Source organism: Sinohyriopsis cumingii, chromosome 5, assembly GCF_028554795.1.
Source record: "Sinohyriopsis cumingii isolate HCF-2022 chromosome 5, ASM2855479v2, whole genome shotgun sequence".
Taxonomy (NCBI): domain Eukaryota; kingdom Metazoa; phylum Mollusca; class Bivalvia; order Unionida; family Unionidae; genus Sinohyriopsis; species Sinohyriopsis cumingii.
Genome location: NC_142965.1, coordinates 31,858,682 through 31,877,152, shown reverse-complemented (window position 1 = coordinate 31,877,152; position 18,471 = coordinate 31,858,682). Strand labels below are relative to the sequence as shown.

Below are 18,471 nucleotides of genomic sequence, written 5' to 3'. Positions count from 1 at the left end.
AGTGGTTTCAGTACTGTGGCAAGGGCGATATGCAGATTGTACATTGCTAAAAAGACTGTTTGAATTCAGATGAGATACAAGCTGGGATAGAACAACTTTTTCTAAGATTTTTTATATGAATGGGAGATTAGAAACTGGGCGGTAGTTTTTTAAATCGGTATGGTCTAGTGTTGGTTTCTTCAGCAGAGGCTTTACAATGGCAGTTTTGAAAAATGATAGGAATTCCCCGGATGAGAGAGAGGTATTAATAACATCAGTTAGTGAAGGCAATACTGGATCTAAGCACTCAAGCAGCAATGATGTTGGAACTGGATCAAGTTCACATGACTTTGGTGCACTCTTCATCACGATTGTACGTACGAAATCCATATAGACAGGTTCAAATGCTGCTAATGGTTGCCGCTCAAATTCTGTATCCCAACTGAATGGTGACGACGAGTCAGTTGAAATTGTGGTCTCAAGCTGCTTATCTCTAATGGTTTCTACTTTGTCACGGAAGAAATCTGCAAACATGTCCGGAAGGTCGAATGGAGAGAAGGTAGTTGGAAGTGGTGTAGATTTGTTCCTTGACATTAGCTTGTTAGTAATCTCGAAGAGCTTCTTGCAGCTGCAACTTTCCATGATCTTAGTAGTGTAGTGGATTGATTTCGCTGCATGGACTATATTTGTGACATTCTTATTAGCGGCTTCATAGATTTGCTTATGAATAGTGAATCTGGTGAGAAGCCAAAGCCTCTCAGCTTTGCGGCGGTCTCTTTTAGCAGTGTGAAACTGGTCCCTAACACTGCTATACCATGGAGAACACTTTTGAATTTATACTCTGCGCTTGGTTCCTGGGTCATGTTTGTCGAGCAATGAACGCAGTCAGTTATCGCATTGTTCTGCTGTAGGAGGTAAGCAAGTTTTTAGGTTTGCTTGGATGTCGTGCATTAGTTTGGTTCTATTTATTATACGGAGGTTTCTCTTATTAGCAGATAAAGGTGGAGGGTTAGGCACTGATACGTCAAGATGGCATATAATGCAGAGGTGATCTGATGCAAGGCCATTGGATACCAGGGAGGACCGTAGAATGTTATCATCAGGTCTGTGAAGAATCCAGTCTTAAATGTGACCATATTTATGGGTGGGTTGGTTAACTGACTGTTTGAGGTTGAAAACATTAATGGATTCTATGAGTTTTGATGTGTTTGGGTTTCCGGGACAGCCAAAGTGAAGTTGAAATCTCCAAGAATAATCAGGTTGCCACCTATCGAATTTCCATACTCCAGGAGATTCGGAAACTGCTCCAAAAAGAGAGATTCAGCCAGCTTGTTTTTTCCACTAGGAGGAGGGCAGTATAGGCAGAAAAAATGGACTGACCTTTGCTCCAGTGTGAGTGTGAGTGTGGTTTGGACTAGTTCAAACGATGTGTGGTCGAAATTGAATGTCGTGGTGTGGTTAAGACGAGAGTTACGGGGGAACGACTTGATGGAGTAACCAGTGGGTGTTAGATCCGCACACTTGGGCTCCTCGCCTGATGTTTTTAGCCATGTTTCTGTCATATTTCTGTGCGCTTTTCCGGTGGTCCTACTGACTGAGTATTGAATAATGCGATACGCAGAGGTATCTCTTGGATAGTTGACACAAAGGTTGACGAATTAATAGGGATTTGAATTAGGTTATCTAAATCAACGGTCGAATTTTTTAAAATTGTTGAGCCGAAATAAGGGAGATAACTGGAATTCTTCTTCCTATTCTACGCCGGCCAGCGTTGAAACAACGTTTCTTTTTCGCTTCTGTTTACATTTAGGTAATGATGAATGTAATATATTAGAGAACTACGTATTATATATACAACAGAATTTTGCTTTGCAGCTATCTCTTGTACCGAATGTCCAAAGAGAATAACTATCACAAAATCTGACCGGAGACAAACATGATCTAATTAAATAACCCTTGGGTAGCTCAGCACAGCCTAAAGTTAATATTAGCTTCAGACATAATATGTGGGGTGGTCAAATGATGAAATACAAAGTTTGTAAGCTGAAAAGGAAGGTACACAAACGAGACCAAATATCTTTGTTTTGCAAAACTGACGTTTGAAACATGTTGGAATAACACTTCAATCTTTACGAGTTCCTTAAAATGATAACCGAACTACATGAAACTCTTCATTCCTTTTCGCTGATAGAATAATTCTCATGAATCAACTATTCACTGTTGCTGTAATGACCTGTCCTTGAGTACATATTGTTTGGTACATTGTAAGATCCTTTTCTGATCTCTATCCTTAGCCGGCTCCATGACTTTTCAGGTTGGTTTAAATAGTTCTGCTGCTTTTTGAACATTTTTTAAGATTAATGAACATAAGTTGTTGCAATTGTTGCTCGATATCTTTTAATTCTTCCTCCGCTGTATCCATCTAATGGACTGAATTGCTTCAGCACATCACCTAACAGTTTACAATCATATTTATAAAATGAAGCTTGAGAAATGCAATCGCCGACTAAGTTTGTAACTCTGTACCTGTACCAGATGAAATGTATTCTTTAAAACACATTCTTGCTCATTGCTTGACTCTATGCATCAAGTTTATTATCACTCAAGATTTATGACAGAAAATTCTTCTGATGTTTAATTTTGCCAGTAGCGATCTTCAGTTTAGCTTCATCTTGTATTGAAGTGGACCTCCAATTATAATATTGGTTTGATATCTATACAAACATAACCTGTCCTTCCTTTCCGAATAGTTTTAGTCTCTTCTTGCTGATGAATTTCATCTTTATCTACAATTCTGTACAACTTTTCATATTTCAAAGTACTAATCTTCCTAAAATTCTGCATTTGTTTCCGAAACAATGACCTGTTCGTCGATGTGAAATAAGTACTTATTCTCAAAACAAATTGTTGAATTTTGTCCCAGTGAAGTTCTAAACTCGATAAACGTTTAATCACGATTGCTGGTCGCAAAGAATGACTCTCTTTACTTCTGTTAACTTCTCTCATAACTTCGTATATAATTTTAGGTTTCTGTGATGTATCACATGTTTTTGTTATTGAATGTACATAACAAATCAAACACAGTTGTTTAGTCGCATTGAATAAATTAGTTTTGTTTTTGTCTGGAACACGTTTCCCAGTAGATAGGTTAGAATTTCAAGTATTCATGCAACATTAAAAGTATTCCCAAGCCCAATTCCGAACTGTACACAACGTTGCTATCATCAGGTATTCCATACAGAGTTTATTCTATCCATTCATGATCGTTTTCATTCCCAACAAAAAGCTATTGACGTTTGGAACATGAAGATGAATGATTAAAGTTTTGTCAGGTAGAACTCACCGATATCTTTGATTGTTTTATCCATCTCAAAAATAATATTTGTGATTAGCTTTTGCATATCTTTATGGTATTACGCGAGCTCCCCCGTGAATCTCCAATCCATCATCGGAAATCATAATCAGTTGCTCAGTCTTGATCTACTCCTGATGTCTTCAAACTTGCGTCAAGTACTGAATTAATGCGCTGAATAATTTTGTATGCAGATATTTCGAACTTCCTCAAAATGTTGCATAACATCAAATTATATTTTTCCAAAATAGTTGTGAAATTTGCACAGTGTTTGAAGGGTGAGGTGTGTCATTACTTAATTAGAGTGTATTTGTAGTCATCATGTGAAATGTTTGACTTAAGCAAATGTTGAAGTAAAATATTCTGTATAAGGTAATAAGTGACTGTTGAAACTTTCTAAAGTATACATGCATTCAGAACGATGGATTTCTATTCGAAGGAATTTGCTATGCATTATATATATATATATAGAGAGAGAGAGAGAGAGAGAGAGAGAGAGAGAGAGAGAGAGAGAGAGCAACAGTTTCGACGTTTAATTGCTAGAATTTGACATTTGCCTGTAAAACATTTTAGTTCCTTCGGTTTTTACATCTCTTTAGCTGATTTTTTAAACTTCAAAACAAAATAATTGAAAACCGCTTCATTATATCAGGGAATGTAAACTATATCCAGAAAAGGTAAGCAATTTATATATGCTATTTTAGCTTTGGGGGTTTTTTTTATTTAAACTATTAAAAAGTAAATTCCATGGAAACAGAGCATCCCATATAAATCAAATTACAAAATATTTTCCATCAAGACAACAAAAACCTTGTAGCATATTCAGGGCATATAAAAATACAACACTAATTAAAAGACAAAGGATTTAAAGTTTTGCCCACCTTCATGGTGTTTGCCCGCCTAAATTAAAAACGTTCTGCGGACATCCTTGCAGGACACACGGTACTAATTATAGGGAAGAACTGTGAACCAGTCTAGAAATGGGTGAACAAAAAATAAAGTATATACGGGTTTGGTGGTCCATAATTGGTTAATAATAAAAAGAAAAATTCTACGAAAAATATCTTTTGAGAGCTTATCCTATCTTCAATTTAAAAACAATATAGATAAAATTCTATTGATGCTATTTTAGTATTTTTACAGGCTTGACTTAGGAGCACTCAATAATGAAAGTAGCACCTGATTCGTATGGTGCAGAATCAATAACATGTGTTTCATGCACATGTAGATCGAAAACATTCCGCGACTCATATGGTGCTCTCCACATAGAAGCTTGTACCAAGGATAGATGAGCATGGAAAAATGTAGGTCTGAACATTAGCACCCAGAAATTTTAAATTATTGAATTTTGAATATCGTTGTATTTCTACATGTTTGTTATGGGAGTTGAAGTAGTACCGTGAGTCATGCAGAGGTGTGATGGCAGTGATCGATAACTCAGCCAACAGGGACCCCAGGAACTACTATAAAAAATTACAAGTTTCAATTTCGTAGTATGAGATTGTTAAGGACTGAAGTCAATATTGTAAGTTTAGATCAACTCTAAAAGGAAACTGTGTGTGTGTGTGTGTGATTTTGATTTTTAACGTAGCTTTAACAATTTTTCAGTCATATCGCTACGATGTCTGCACTGGGACATCACGCCGCAGACATGTAGCATGATGGCCCACCCAATCGCATTATCCTTACACCAGGCCGACCAGTCCTAACACTAACCTCTTAATGCTGAGCGCCATGCAAGGCACCTGTTAGTACCATTTTTGTAAGTCCTTGGTATGACTCGGCCGAGGATCGAACCCACTACCTCCCGCATCCGAGGCGGACGCTCTAACCACTAGGCCACCGGAGCGGTGTTAAAAAGAAACTATTGAATTCATTATCTTTTCTTCATATGTAAGCAATGAAAATGTTTTGATATATGTAGTATTATTTCAATGACAAATTCTGAATTCACATTTTCTTCATGTCATTGTTGTTACTTGTATCATTTCCCAATTGTTATGTTTGTATTTGATTATATTTTACTCATTCGGAACAGATATCAATTGCTATGTAAGATGAACATGCAGGTTTGGTTTGTATCTCTTGGCTAGTGATACATATGTGTGCGTGCGTGTGTGTATATCTGCGCGCGCGTGCGTGCGGCCGTGTTTGCGCACGTCCGTGAGGGTGGGTGGGTGTGTACCTATGTTAGCTGTCAAGGATTTCCATTCTAACGTAAATTTCCCATGTGTACTTGTATCACATAATTCGTATTCATTGATTTACAGTTTTCAGATGCTTTCATAGCTACAATCTAAAAGATCTTTCTTTTGTAAACTTTCCTCATGAGACTGGTAAAACTATTAACAATTTCAAATTTGGGGCGGGATGTTATCATTTCTAGTTTGCGTCTGAAGAGGAGAGACCGAGTTTTACATCAAGAGAAATAACTCAATTTCATTATAATTTTTCAGACATACTCGGTTGGTTCTCTTCCTAATTAGGTGTCTGGTTTGGAGTGACCTCCCTTGAGAGGACTCTTATTAGGAAAAAATACAAGAATGTAAAAAATATAGACACAATTTCACCTTTTATCTTATATTTAGATCTATTAAATATAAGGGGAAAAAACCGCCAGCAATCCAATTCCCAACAAAAATAGTGTGTTCAAAGCGGGTGCGTATGGTAAGTGAGACACATTCTTCATTTTCTGATGCACAACTGATCTCTAAACGATTTGATTTTGCAGGTGAGGCAGTCCAAATTTGCAATCATCGTACCCATTTACATTTTCAGAAATGGCAGTCTTTCTTTGGTGTATTTTAGCTTAAAGTGTAATTGGCGCCTTTTCTGTCACAATATTAAAATAGATTTTGACAAGATTCAAATATACCCACTATAAGAAAACCTTACTATTTTTGTCTTTCGCTTATACACCACAATAGTCTCCAAACACAGTTCACTCCTCAAATTCACATGGAGAAAGCTCAGAATCTATCTGGGATGGATCTCAGTACATTTGTAATCATTTAGTTATACAATTATACTACTCGTCTACCAAACATTAAGACTTGTGCAGCATTTAATCTTCCTAAAAGTATTATTGGTCACAGTCCAATTAAATAGTTACAAAAATGTTTAATTGTTTATTTTATGAATGACGTTACTTTTAACATGGAAAGTCATGTATCTTTTTTATTATTACTTTCATTCTGATCGCAACGCTGAAAATACATCCCAGAACACAATCCTACATTTTAATATAAATTGAATTCGTATCATTTACATTCACATCAGATGTTTTAGTGCAGATACGACATCTTGAATAAAAGTTGTAAAAGCTCGTTCTTTAATAACTCATAGGTGGTGTTAAAATAAAATTGTTTACAAGCCTTTTGCAGCGTCTGTATATGTCACAAACGCCGGAATGAAACAAGCGACACTTATCGGTGACATGGCATGCAAAGGTTGCCTGTAAATGTCACAATGTTAATTTACCGGTGACTCTGAAAGCTGTATTGCCAATAAATGAAATAATGTGTGACATTTATTGTTGTTTTGGCATTTCCTGCAATAGCAAATGTCACAAATTGTGTTAGTTACTGTTAAGCACGTGAAGCTTCAACAGTAAATGTCATATTGTTTTAGATAAAAATTGTTTGTTTGCTTGTATGGGGTTTGTCTTCATATCAGTTCCTCTGCGAAGATTTTATAAGAATTTTCTTGTTTTTTTATCCATATTATGGTGGAATTATTTCTGCTCGTCACTGAAACCATCAGAATCTCCTGAAATTAAGGTTTTCTTTGATTTCATTTTGATTTTTTAAAATTGCATATGTCACTCTGAAAGTAATTAAAAGTCTTCAACAAAAGGACCAACAACAAATATTTCTTCCTCCCAGCTGCAAAGGACAGTAATTTTTAAAACGTTCGACTTTAGGGTTTCTTGCATTTTCATCAATGTAATCTGTGCCATTTTATGGACGCTTGTGACATTTACTCGGTCCATAACGCACATTACGAAAACTGAATGTTTTGTACAACTAGTAAATAACATAATTTCTAGGTGTGAAGTTTACCACTGTTTGTGCCATTTACCAGTATTAAGGACACCGGTAAATTTCACCTTTAGATGATCTGCAAACCTCAGTCATTTACTCATTTTTTAATGCATCCCCTCGCTTGGTCATAAGCAGGTCCCCTACATTTGTTTACAGCAAGAAATAGCGTTATGAATGACATGGTCTGTTTTTGCTTACCAAGTTTCAAATGGTTCTTCAGTACTATACATGCACCACATTTATTTATCACATGCATGTCTTCGTTATTAAATCATTAAAGGTGAGATTTTGTAGGTTTTGTGTCTCAGCATCACCCAAAAATACTACATCTAACAGCGATTCTTAGTGGTTTGCAGTATAAAAGATACCACTTTCATACAGCCATCATTTTAAAACCAGTTCCAAGTAATGTGCTTTAGAATGTACGCAGATATAATTTGTACTTGGACAGGAATTTATTCAAATCAGCTACAAGGTAAGCAGATCGTCAGTTATTATTTGTGAAGAGGAAAATATGTCTTAGTGTAAACAGACCTATGAAACAATTCCCGCTGAGATATTCCAAATATCTAAAGGCTATATAATCAGATATTTCTCGTCTAAACTTTCCGCTATATTTCTTCTGCATGATATAGTAATGTTATAAGAGAGTGGATATCATATAATGCGCTTAAAGTAAGTGAGGGGCGGGAGGAAACCATCCGATGCCGAAAAATTTATTTACGACTTGATTGTGTCAATTTTGTTTATCGAATTTTCATTAATCGACTTCAAACTTCTTAAAGTTATATTTAAAATTCAGGTCCCGCAGACCAAGTCATAACATAAAAAGGTCTTGTCAAATTTTGACACCTTTAGGTCTTACCGGGATTTTGTAAGCAACATACATTTATCAATGGATATTTTAGTAAAACTAAATCCAAATCAGACAGCAAGAATTAAATATATATATTATAAATTGATTTTACCCTCCACAGACTATAAATTAAATTTTCATTCACTCTCATCGATTTTCTTATGCAAAAACAACTTTTCATGCTCGTTCATATGTCGAGTCCAACTGCAAGCAATATAGACCCTGATCTGGCGTCACATAATGAGCAGGCATATCAGGATCTATGTTGTTTGTTCTACTGATTATTCCTACCAAACTGTACAGAACCAGATCTCTGGGAGCTATATGTGACGACAGATCTGTATACGTGCAGTTTACAGCTGCACTTGATTTGTAAGAAAGTATATAACGGTAATAACGAAACTAATTAGAATGTGCAGCTTTGTGTACCGTACTAAGCATGTTTGCCGGGTACAGTTTAGTTGTATGCTGGTGGGTACAATTTATATAAATGAAATGTGTCTATCAAGTTTTAATACGAGAATCTTTTGGTACAGATATTATGAAAAATGGGTACAATCCTGTTTCCGTATTGGGACTGCTACAATCGCGTACCATATCGAATCATATCTGTCTTGGCGGCATGCAGAGGTTCCGTTCAAGGTAAAATGATCGTTCCTCGACGAGTCCAATCAGTATTGCTCACCTCTGGATCACACGTGAAAATAGAATCTTCAAGTTTCGTCTGATTTGCAGAGTAGCAATTTCCGGCTATCAGACATGACAGCGGCTGGAGGATAAAATTTAAGCGTTATTACCCGTTAATTACAAAAAGTTGAGGTAACTCAAGTAATTATCAGTGCGACTTCTGTAAACGCCTACTATTCGTTTATCTAAAGAAAAAAATGGATAATAAATCCTGGGGATAAGAACAAACGTGATTATGATGGATAATTCTTCCGGAACTTTTGGAGGACCGTTGTTCTGCACATTATGTCAGAAAATTATCCCAAGCATGAATAAAGCACCGGGTGGTTGAATAATTGATTGATTGACTACCGACTGACAAATAACTGGATATATAAATTGTCGTCGTCCATCCTTCAAGTTCCAGCTCTTGAGTTAAATCAGTTTCATTGGTATACACGAGTCATATAAATGTATATATGTTCCAAAGTACATTTTACGCAAAGTATTGATTCGGTGGAAAAATTGCTCTAATCTTAAGATCTGTACATATCTGTGAAACACGTAGGATTTTAAAAGTTTGTATTTTTAAATTTTCGTTTGAAGATTTTCCCTGTGTTAGGAGGAAGTTATTCCTCGTTGATTAGATATGAAAAGTCACACCCACAACCCCAATCAGATGACGAAATTCACAGCTAACTATTTCATACATACTCATTTTTCATTATGAAGAAGATTTAACTAATTATTTGTTTTGTAGAAAATATTTAAATGAAATTACTTTAAATTGAAATATATTTGCAGCTAAAGTGTTAATCGAGCATCAGGTTACTTATATTATGCCGTTATATGTTAGGTTATGTACTCTTGTATTCCATGCAAAGATGAAAAAGTAACACCTTTTAATAAAATATGCATTCTCCTTAATGACTTAAGAAATACTTACAACTGGTTGCATATTACTTACTTGTATTGTACATGTAGCATTGGCTCCACAATTCAGACATGAAGAATCGTAGATAACGACAGTCTTATTTTGACTGTACGTCATACCGTCATTAGTTACGGAGAATGAATAGGCAACAATCGACGTTTCTAAAGATCATACGGTGACCATAAATATATATATATATATATATATATATATATATATATATATATATATATATATATATATATATATATATATATATATATATATATATATATAGACAGAGAGAGAGAGAGAGTATTGAAATTTAAGTATCAAATAAACATAAGAGTTTGTACAACCTTATACAAATGTTGGAAATTGAAAGGAATAGTCTAATATGTTACGAAAAATATCCTCTTACAGTTTCTGAAGATTTTATATTTGAACGAAGTGTCATTTACTATTTATCAGACTTCGTCAGTTAAACATAAAGAAGTGAAAATAGTCTGACCGGTGTCTGCTGTATATAAATAGCAATACATTGTAAATGAATATACAGAAAATTTAATAGACATTGAACATATTTGCCGACTGTTCCAAAATTGGACAATGGTCAATTGTTTTGGACTTCATAAGATAGGTTGTTAATATAAATTGCACCATTAAGATGTCTAAATTAGCATGCACTTTTTTCAGGGCTAATAAATTGTATGATTCTAGACTGAAAAAATTTTTAACTAGTTTTAGAGGATTTCTTACCTATAAAAATCCTTGACGGCAGGAAGCATCCAACATTGGTTGAAGTTATGTAATCAACGTTTGTGTAGTAATCATATCCGGTCCCTACAAATGACCCGTTGTAAAACTGTAACACACGAGAAATTAAAATTTAAAAAACTTGTGCTGAGAATTGATAAGTTTTAAAGAGATTTCCGCATATGTTTGCGTATACAGTCCAAATGCAAACTAAATATAGCTAGATCACCCGTCGCACAATGCGCCGACAGGTCTGGGAATGTTCAGTTTGTTAGGAGCAATCAGTAGAACAAATGACATAAACAATGATCTGCAGGAACGTTATGCAACGGCAGATCAGGATCTGTATTTATTTCGTAACCATACAAGATCATGTAACAAAATATTTGGTAAATCAATAAAGTATTGTTTGTGTCAGTGAATTTAATTTGTTTATAAATTTATGAATTTAAAAGTCTTTTAAATTATAATCAAATAGTTTCCAGATAACATTTTAGTTTTCGTAATTTCTTTTACTAATTGTCATAATATTTTCTGAAGGGTTGTAAATTATTTTAGATCTGCAAAATTGTAATGCTCATCGTGACTGTTGTGAACTTCGAATTCAGACACGTGAGTCTAGACTCTAGTGTATATCTTCGCAGTAAAAGTGAATTACCTTAATGAAATAAATTTAGCAGTCAGTTGAAATTTAATAGATGTCGTTAAAGGTTCACTGAAAATGAACTTTAAGCTACAGAACTATTGAAAATGTTTAACAGATATATAAAACAAAAGATACATCGATCCGGTTAACTTCATTGAAGACATAATTTTATTTATCTCCACGGGAGCCACGTGACATCTTATTAATTTATTTTGCTTATTTTATAATCAAATAGTACACTGGTACCTAGTTAGTAGCCACCTGATGAGATTATTTCGTACATTCAGCAGGGAAAGTTGAAATCTTGACAATTCTAATGTTTTCAGGTTAAGCTACAAAACTATTGGAAATGTTTAATAGATATATAAAAAGATACATCGATCCGGTTCATTTCATGGCATAGCTCATAGTACCCATTATTTCTCTCAATCCTGCTATGCCAACCTGTCTCTATTTCTAGCGTATGCGCTGAACATCTAAACTTAGCAAGTAATTTTCTGAGATAATACGATAATCCACATGAGAGGTCTTTTGCCGGTTATAATTCGGTTTAATAATGATATAATGCCTACATTTGTTTAAGTTGTTAATATCACTTTGCCAGTTTTGTAGTGTTGAATCCTTAATTCTTTGCAAAAATATAGTGCGAAAATTGTTTTTCGTCTCGAACATCTTGATTAGCCAAACATACCCAAAACCGAAACAAAATAGTATATCTTTGAATTTGGTAGCCAAGGTGACACGGTTAGTTTCATCTAATCGTTTCAACATTAAATAACATTGGTGAAGGTATCATCGAATTGAAGACATTCTTGCGACCTTTAAAGCAATGAAAAAATACGAGGGACAGAGTAGGTACACCTAAATACTGTTTGCAAATATTGTATTGCACAATGTCAATAACTCTACTAAATTCATATCCCCAAATTTCTGACCCGTAGCAAGCAATTGGTTTAATACCGAATCACAAATGTTAAATGTATCCTTAACACTAAAGCAGCCTAATCGTTTTTGATAATTCAAAGTCTTTGAAGTTGCTTTCTGTGTCTGAGCTGCTAGTATCTGCTTTGCTTTCGTCCAAACCAACTTTGGGGTGGAAAAAACCATGTACTTGTAATAAGGCACACAATCATTACGACTTTCTTTAAAAAGACATACCTCCTTTTGCTTGAGATATCCCCCATTTCTGAAAACAATGATTTTACTGATATTGGGATTGACTATCATACCAGTTTTATCACAGAAACGTTCTCTAACACTGTTTTAGTTCTGAAGTAGCTTCACTCTCTTGGCGCAATTAGCAACATCATCAGCGTAAAGTATTGCAAAAACGTCGTCAATATCTTCTGAAATAAATACACCAATGTTGCATTCGAGTTTGAGTTGTGTAATCATGTCATTAATAAAAAGGGAAAACATGATAGGGCTTAAAACACAATCTTGCCTTGTATCTAATGTACATTCGAAATAAGAGTTAAACCTTTGGGTGTTCTGACACATATTTTTCGATTCCTATACATATCTATTAAAATGTTTAATATTTTACCATCCATACCCTTACGTATTATTGACGACCATAATATATATCATGCTGTACTTTATAAAATGCTTTTTCAAAAACTACAAAAGACAATAAAATCCACCTTTTCTTTTGGATATATATTTCTGAACTAATGCCTGAATATTAAATATATTGTCGCATGCGGAGTATTTTTCCTACAGCCTGCCTGTGCTTCATCTAAAACACTATTGTCTTCCGCCCACGTGTATATACGTGAATTCAAAATATCCGTAAAGACTTTGCATGGAGCATCAATAAGAGAAATACCTCTGTAGATGTTGGATCGCTCTTGTCACCGCATTTATGTACAGGACAGATAATACTCTTATCGCACTGTTTTGGAAAATAACCGGATTCAAATATTTTGTTGAATAGAGCTTTTTCGAATGGTATCATCGTTCCCTTCGTGCACTGATAATAACGAGTAGGTATCATATCAGGTCCAGGGGTTTTGTTTTTGATTTTAAGTAAACTTCTCATAAATTCATTATTTGTAATTGAAGTGTTTAAGTCATCAACCTGTAAGTGAGGTAATTCTTTACTTACAATATTGTCGGAGTCATCAAACTCGCGTACAGGCTTCTTAATAAAGATTTAAACTATTCGTACCAGTTTTGGGGGAGATATATTCTGCTTCTTACTGAAAATAATGCTTTTCCCGTTTCGAAATATGCCAAAATTGTCGAGGGTTTTTCCTCGCTTGAGTTAATTTGTTCTTCTGGAATTCTCTAGTGTATCTTTTCTTGAGTGCAATTATTGATTTAAAAGCTGCTGTATACTCTCTATGCATCTTAAGGTCAGCTTCAGTATTTGAAAATCTAAAGCGTCTTAACCAGTAGTTTTTATTATATTTCGCCTCATCGCATTCTTTATCCCACCAAAAATGGTTGCTTTGTTATCATATTAGCCGCCGTACCTCTGGTCTGCAAAATTGAACCCATGTTCTGATATAACTGAACTAATATTCCTAGAAAGAAGTAAGTATCAGCTTCAAGATATCTGAATAGATCATTCTTTATGTTTTCAAAGGTTGTGGTAAACATTCCTACAAATAACTTTATATTGTCTTCAGTAAGACGAAATATTCCCATTAAGTAAGATACAAGTATATCAATATCAATGTTCTTTACATCGCAATATCTTTGATGATCATTAACATCCACAGTTTGGGAAATGTTGTCTTCATTTCTCACATACTGAGTTAGCCTAATTGAACAATATACTGGAAAATGTGTTGATTCATCTCGAGTCCCTATCCCAGAGCTGGTGATATACCTAAATAGTTCACATATCATATAGTCAACTACGCTGCAACCAATATGGGTTATGCATGTGAACTGACCATTTTTATTAAATGAATATTAAAATTTCTATTAAAGATAAGCCAAAATTGTTATACACATTATCGTCTTTTGAATATCTCTGCACTGAAAACTTATCTGTATCATAATCAACATTGCATGCATACACAAAATGAATTGTATCGTCAGAGATAAAATCTTCGAAATTCTTAATTCTAACATTAAAATCTCCCGATAAGAAAAGATAATAATTTCTATATTGGTTTTTCATCGTAAATGACTTCTCGCTTAATAATTAAATTCCATCTTCATTAATATTGTTATATACTGGAGAATATTCAGGGAAAATGTAAGTGAATACCATGATTATGTCTTTATCAGTATGCAAAGTTGATATTTTTATAAATAAATTAATAAAATGTTTAAACATAAACAATGTAAATAGTGAAAAGCATGTGGTTTTTCGATATAATGTTTCTTTTTGTGTCTTTTGTATTGGCATTTAATAAAGCAAACCTTAGATCTTTGATGTCATAAGTCTAGTTTCTATGTCATTCTACACCGTATTTTGCAAATCTGTTCAGCACATGTTTTTTTGTCTTCTGACTGCATTAATCCTGTTTCATTATGTAGTGAAACTAGAAGTACAATGTACTTCATTGTAAGGCGTTTGCCTTCGGGTGGCCGAGACTAAGGTGATGGCCTTTATCCATCATGGCCATCTTACATCTGTGTGCGTGGGTTCGACTCCCGGGCTCGGCCAATGCGTGAATATGACAAATCTTGGCAGTAGCTTCCCGTGGGTCGGAGGTTCTTTCCGGGTTTATCTTGGGTTCTTCCCCCAAAGGTTATACAGGCCGCCATGCATACATTACCATGTACTGAAAATGGCGTTAAACTCACAACATCAACAATGCACGGCAGTTTCACTATAAGGCGTTATACCCCATCGACAGAGTTATGCGGAACGGCTGTGTTATTTGCTTTACAGATATTATTAGCGTCCTGTTCAATTTGACGTAATTTCCGGTTGACACGACCTATTCTGAATGAGGGTAATTAAACATTCCCTAATGGTAAATCTTCATCACTTAGAAGCTCTCATTACTTCAGTGTTAATGAAATAAGCAGTCTGTTGGCATTGATCACTAAGTGACTTTGACAAACTGTATAAATATCAGATTGCTTTATGGAAAGCTGACTATAAAATTCAACTTCCTCTTTAGTGATTTGAGCTTTACCAAAAATATGACAAAACAATATTCCAACGAAAGAATAACAACATAAGGTATAATAAAATATGTGCTACTTTCTTTAAGCTGTATTCTATTTATTCTACTATATCAGTAATATTGAGAGCCATACTTGGAAATAAGAGTGGCTTTTGAGTTAAATTATTTATTTATTTACACATCTGGATAAATCTTTATCCACGCAATTATTTGTCATCAATAAGATTTTTTGCTTTTCATTAGCAATAATTTTAATTGTTTACAAGGTATTTAGTGTTGCGAATCTATGGTTTTAAACTTAGTAACACAAAAAGAGCGAAAACCAACAAGTTTTGCAAAAATCAACAAATACAATATTTCACTAGAGTAAAAATTAAAAATTGTAATTGAATTTAATTGATGTAAACTGAAAATGAAAAAACATACATTATTATGAAATAAATCCCAAATAGTCCTAACAATCCTATCATAAGTCCGAATGTACAGAGTTCGATATGAACTCCAGTGGTAATCGGAATAAATTATAATGCTGAAAGTGTTGATGTACCTGTGGTTTTGAATGTGCTAACGTGTCAACAGTGTTCACAATGAAATAATTCAAAATGTCCTTGAATGAATTCGCAGTAAGATAAAACAACTATTTAGTCCGAAAAAATGATGAGCACTTTGTAATTCCAGTAAATAATTTAAAATAAATAACCCAAAAACAAACACTAACTAGAACAATAAGACTGATTCCGTTACGGATGTTAAGGTGGGAATGAATAGTTAGGAAGTAAACAACATTAACATAAAAAGCTAAGACAAAATAACAGAGCCATGATATGGTTCAATTTCCTTTCTGAAACATTCTAAGTTATCTTCAAGATCATGAATTTCTGAGTGAAAAAATAATGTCCTCAACTCCAGTATCCAAGTTTACTTCCATTAATAAAATAATGACCTTAATATTGAATCAATAATCATAGAGAAATGCTACCAATGTATTATGTTGTTTACGAAATAAATGCCACTAGTAAAGCATACCCTTAATTCGATTTTAGAAAAGGTCAGTTACAATATAGAGATATTTGTAACATAATCACGGAGAAAAATCAACAAACAAAGAAAATTAAATATACATAACACTAGAATTAATTTAAATAAAGATACAAATGTCCGTTCATTCTTCTAAAAGCAATATATCGCTATTATACGGCATTATATTAATCAATATTTCAATATATCGGAACACTATAATCGATTCAGTAACCACCCCTAATATATGCAGATTGAGGATAAACCTATCACGGCTACTCATAATGGAGAATACATTTGTTTACCAATTCTGATCCTAAATAGTGAAGTGATATTCATCCTCTATGCAAGGGACTTTTGTCTCTAAATGACAAAACTATGCTGTCTTTTATTAACCAATTTTACTGCACATGATACGATTTTACAAGTACCTTACACGTTTAAGTAATGGTGTTTTTCAATAGCGATTAATGGTATTCAGGCATGTCGGGATTGAAAATATGAAGATTTAACAACTAATGTACTCTGATTAGCATGGGCATTTGTACTTTTTGCAAAAACATTTTAGCACTTGTTTCAAGCAGAATTGTATATAGTATCAATTGCAGTCAAGACATATATTCCATTTCCCATAGCAATGATGCAAATTAACAAAGTGATGGAACCAAGAGTTTGTAGCTATTTTGTTTCTTTCAACTTACGGACGTGTCCTCTGAGCTCGTCGGCGTAGGGATAATGTCCAAAATTGGATAGTAAATTCTAATAGAGACACTTCCTTAGAGGATATGGTGCAGAATGGTAAAAGCTGGGTCGGTGATATTCGGAATTTGCATCTTTTCTGAGCATCGTAAAGCATAACGCATCAACTAGCATTGAAAACAATTACCGTTACTGTCACGGTCCAATCATCTTTGAAACGATACATACTTTATTTAATCTTGTACAAGATACTTTGTATGATTCGAAATAATACAAATGCAGTGCTGCTGCACACGACGCAGGACCTTTTACTAAATACGATTAAGAAGCAAATTACTTTAGGACGTGTATACCTTTAGCTCGTGCAAATGGCAGCTGCTGTTCTCGCTATCATGGAAATTCGCCCCAGAAATGTAAACTGCATCACATGGACCCTTCTGTATGTCACAATGCTCTCCGCTGCAAAGATATTTAAAACGAACCCTGTATTATCGTCTGAGCTCACTATCATTCTGACCATACAAGTTAGGTCATTTACTTTGTACTTCAGAACCAAGAAAATAAGATGAAAGTTGTGAAAATAAAAAGTGTTATAATGCATTAGCTTATGTGTTAACGTTTCAACATACAGAAATTGTAAATGAAATGATATTTATTCCAAAATTTAAAATGTAGACATAGCTTAAGGACACGTACAAGAGGTAATGGATGATTCTGGATAACGATAGATTTACAAAATTCTCTCGCCCTCGGAAAAGATGACTTAATTTTGCATTTCTGGTACTCATAGACTCTGAAATTATCACGTCTTTTTATATTATTCACAAGCAAATTAATGCCACCTCATAACTAGAGGTTCTTCTTTGCATGTCACTGATTAACATTATTCCGGATCCATACCTTACTATTCTCGTTACAACAGGTGCCGTTGAAGAGTCTAAAGAACAGTCACTGCCTGTAAACCCGTCGTCACAAACACACGTTCCGTTGGTACAATTTCCATTGTTAGAGCAGTCGCCGGTGCATAACAAGTCCTGCATGAATTCTTGAGTTGAATTTGCAGATAATAATGAAGAATCTTTCGTCACGAAGTCTTTACACTTGCTCATTGCGGTTTGTGTTGCCACTTGGGCTAACTTGACATCATCTGATATCTAGATGTAAAGAAACACGATCATCCTCATTCTGTCAGAATGCATTACCTCAACGATTAAACTTTGCATTTAAACTTTAATATGAGGTAAACTTGTATTTCAGAATTTATTGAAATGTGCAGATTTTTTTTAACAGATGGGTGCCTACCACTGAACAAATCGATGCCCATCCGTTAACAGAATATCTTCTGTGCACAGCGATACAAGAATCACTTACTGAAAATATTTTACGTGTATCCGTAATCTTCGAAGCAGTCATGTATGAGAGACAGTCGATATCATGCTTATTTATTTGC

At 34.4% G+C, this 18,471-nt stretch overlaps 1 protein-coding gene across 1 annotated transcript in view; it reads right to left on the bottom strand.

The window, feature by feature from the left end:
• Positions 1–10,395: 10,395 nt before the first annotated feature.
• The window catches only part of LOC149798889 (von Willebrand factor D and EGF domain-containing protein-like), a 29,824-nt gene continuing 21,748 nt past the window's right edge, over positions 10,396–18,471 (bottom strand). Inside the window, exons 2-4 of the mRNA XM_089956988.1 lie at positions 17,922–18,175; positions 17,375–17,480; positions 10,396–10,674 (exon numbers count right to left, since the gene is read on the bottom strand). Of these exons, the coding sequence (XP_089813114.1) occupies positions 10,543–10,674; positions 17,375–17,480; positions 17,922–18,175 (492 nt within the window). The 3' untranslated portion in view covers positions 10,396–10,542. The remainder of the gene's footprint in view (positions 10,675–17,374; positions 17,481–17,921; positions 18,176–18,471) is intronic.